At 44.1% G+C, this 2,031-nt stretch overlaps 1 protein-coding gene across 1 annotated transcript in view; it reads right to left on the reverse strand.

Annotated features, from left to right (window-relative positions):
- The window catches only part of LOC101857847 (limbic system-associated membrane protein), a gene marked incomplete in the record, with an annotated part of 55,183 nt that overhangs the window by 17,881 nt on the left and 35,271 nt on the right, over positions 1-2,031 (reverse strand). The window contains 2 exon segments of the mRNA XM_005089831.3: positions 69-279; positions 1,792-1,907. Of these exon segments, the coding sequence (XP_005089888.2) occupies positions 69-279; positions 1,792-1,907 (327 nt within the window).

Below are 2,031 nucleotides of genomic sequence, written 5' to 3' on the forward strand. Positions count from 1 at the left end.
GAGAGAGAGAGAGAGAGAGAGAGAGAGAGAGAGTCAACAACAGTGAAGAGATGTCCAAAGGGGCTTACCTGAGGGAATGTTTAAAGAGATTATCTCTGCAAGATACTCCAAGCCACTGACCCGGCACTGGTACTCCCCAGCGTCTTGGAAGGTCACTCGTTTGATGGTCAACATGACGGCCTCTCTGGACTTTCCTTCAACACGGTATCTCTTGTTGGGCATGAAGCGAGTGGTCCCGATCGAGATAGGATACGGGTCGGATAACTTGCTCCATATTATCTGTGGACGTTCCGGGTATGTTTGAAATACGCGCGAGAAAATGTATCCCAGTTAATATTATGCTTGAGATGCTTAAAGGGTCGAGAAAAAAGATGTCTCAATGGGAATGTTTACGTGCTAATTCCAAGTGCATGGGACACTATGGACAGTCTAAGACGAAGAGTGGATTCTGAAAATCGGATCAAAGTTTAAAATTTCACACTCAGCTATCAAGATTCATTTGACCTGAAGTAGAAATTAGAAACTGATTGGATATACGTAGAAGACTAAGAGAATTTTCTTTCCGTCTTTTTCTTGGGGGAGGGGGGGGGGTAGATTTGCTTATGAATTATGTATACTAGTGATAAACGTACATTTCTCGAAAGACTGAGGGAGATTAAAAAGGGCAATATCAGTCTCGGCCGTATGCCTCTATCGACATAGACTGGTCATTGCAGGCGTGAGGCTCTTCAATGACATTCCTGTAATGATCCTTACATCTGCGTGCAAAGTTCAATGGTTCTACTAAAAACTCGTCTCTCAGATATAGAAATATCAATGTTTTATGTTGTACGAAGAACTGACTATTCTGCAAAGTAATGTTTTCGCATGGTCTACTACAGGTTTGACTAGTTAATTAACGTGCACCTGGCGGTTGGGGCTAGAGTGCTCTAGTACACGAACGTCTGATCTGAAAATGGACATCTGGCCATCATAACCATCCTATCAAAAGAATATACTATCATTGATTGAAGAGCTTATAGTGGTTGGTTCAAAATAGCAGCCTTTTATTGAATTAAATGGACCGTTTAAGACAAATTTTTTAAATTTCATTCCACGCCTAGGTAAAGTTTAGCGGCCCAGGATCTTCGCTGTCGACATAATATACTGCACAGCCTATCAATGTGTAAGCAACCAGACAGGCTGAATCTGTTTTACACCGGTGTATGGAATCAAACTGGCCTGTAAGGGCAAATGAAGGTCATCGTCATTGCTGTTCTCACCCTGAACTAGGATAAAGGCCACGAACAAACACAGTCCACCTTTCCCTATCCTGGTCTAGCCGTTTGATGTTATTCGGCTTTGTTCACTGCTCTTCATTGTTCCTGCTGGGGCAGAAACTCCTCTGTCTCCCAAGATGGAAAAATGATAAGGTGTGTTTGTTCGTGTTTCTTTAACGGGTCGAGTCGTTGGCTCTCCGCAAACTGGCACTTTTCAGTAGACCAGACCTACGCACCTTTAGTGAACTCTTACGACATGCAGTATCACGGCAGGTGTTATTCTTTGCTCCCCCAAAGTGAAACAAAGGGACCCCCACCTGCAGGGGCGGCAAATGAAGGTATGAAACCGTAGATGTAAGCCCACTGGAGAATCGACTTAAAATCGAAGATGTTGGTTCATTTTGCATAAAAACTAAAAAGGAGAGTGCTGTCTTTCGACATGATATAACTAAACACAGAAATTGGAAACCATCAATAAAAGACCAGTTGTCAAATGCAACCCTATCTGTTTACACTCGATTAAGTCACTCACCCGCCTGGAGCCGAGATCTTTAACCGTACAGATGAGCTCTGCGTCTTTGTTTTCGTTAATTCTGTGGGTGATTGTGACCTGTGGCTCATCGTCTTCGGCTGTGGCGGACCTCACGGCTGTGGAGAAAGATGTCATGAACTGTTGCTTTGCTGCCTGGGTTAAAGAGGAGTTCTTGGACACGGGTGCCCTTTGCGGCAGGACAGACAGACAGACAGACAGACAAAGACGGAGAGGTAGGGT

The sequence above is a fragment of the Aplysia californica genome, unplaced genomic scaffold, assembly GCF_000002075.1.
Source record: "Aplysia californica isolate F4 #8 unplaced genomic scaffold, AplCal3.0 scaffold00009, whole genome shotgun sequence".
Lineage (NCBI taxonomy): Eukaryota > Metazoa > Mollusca > Gastropoda > Aplysiida > Aplysiidae > Aplysia > Aplysia californica.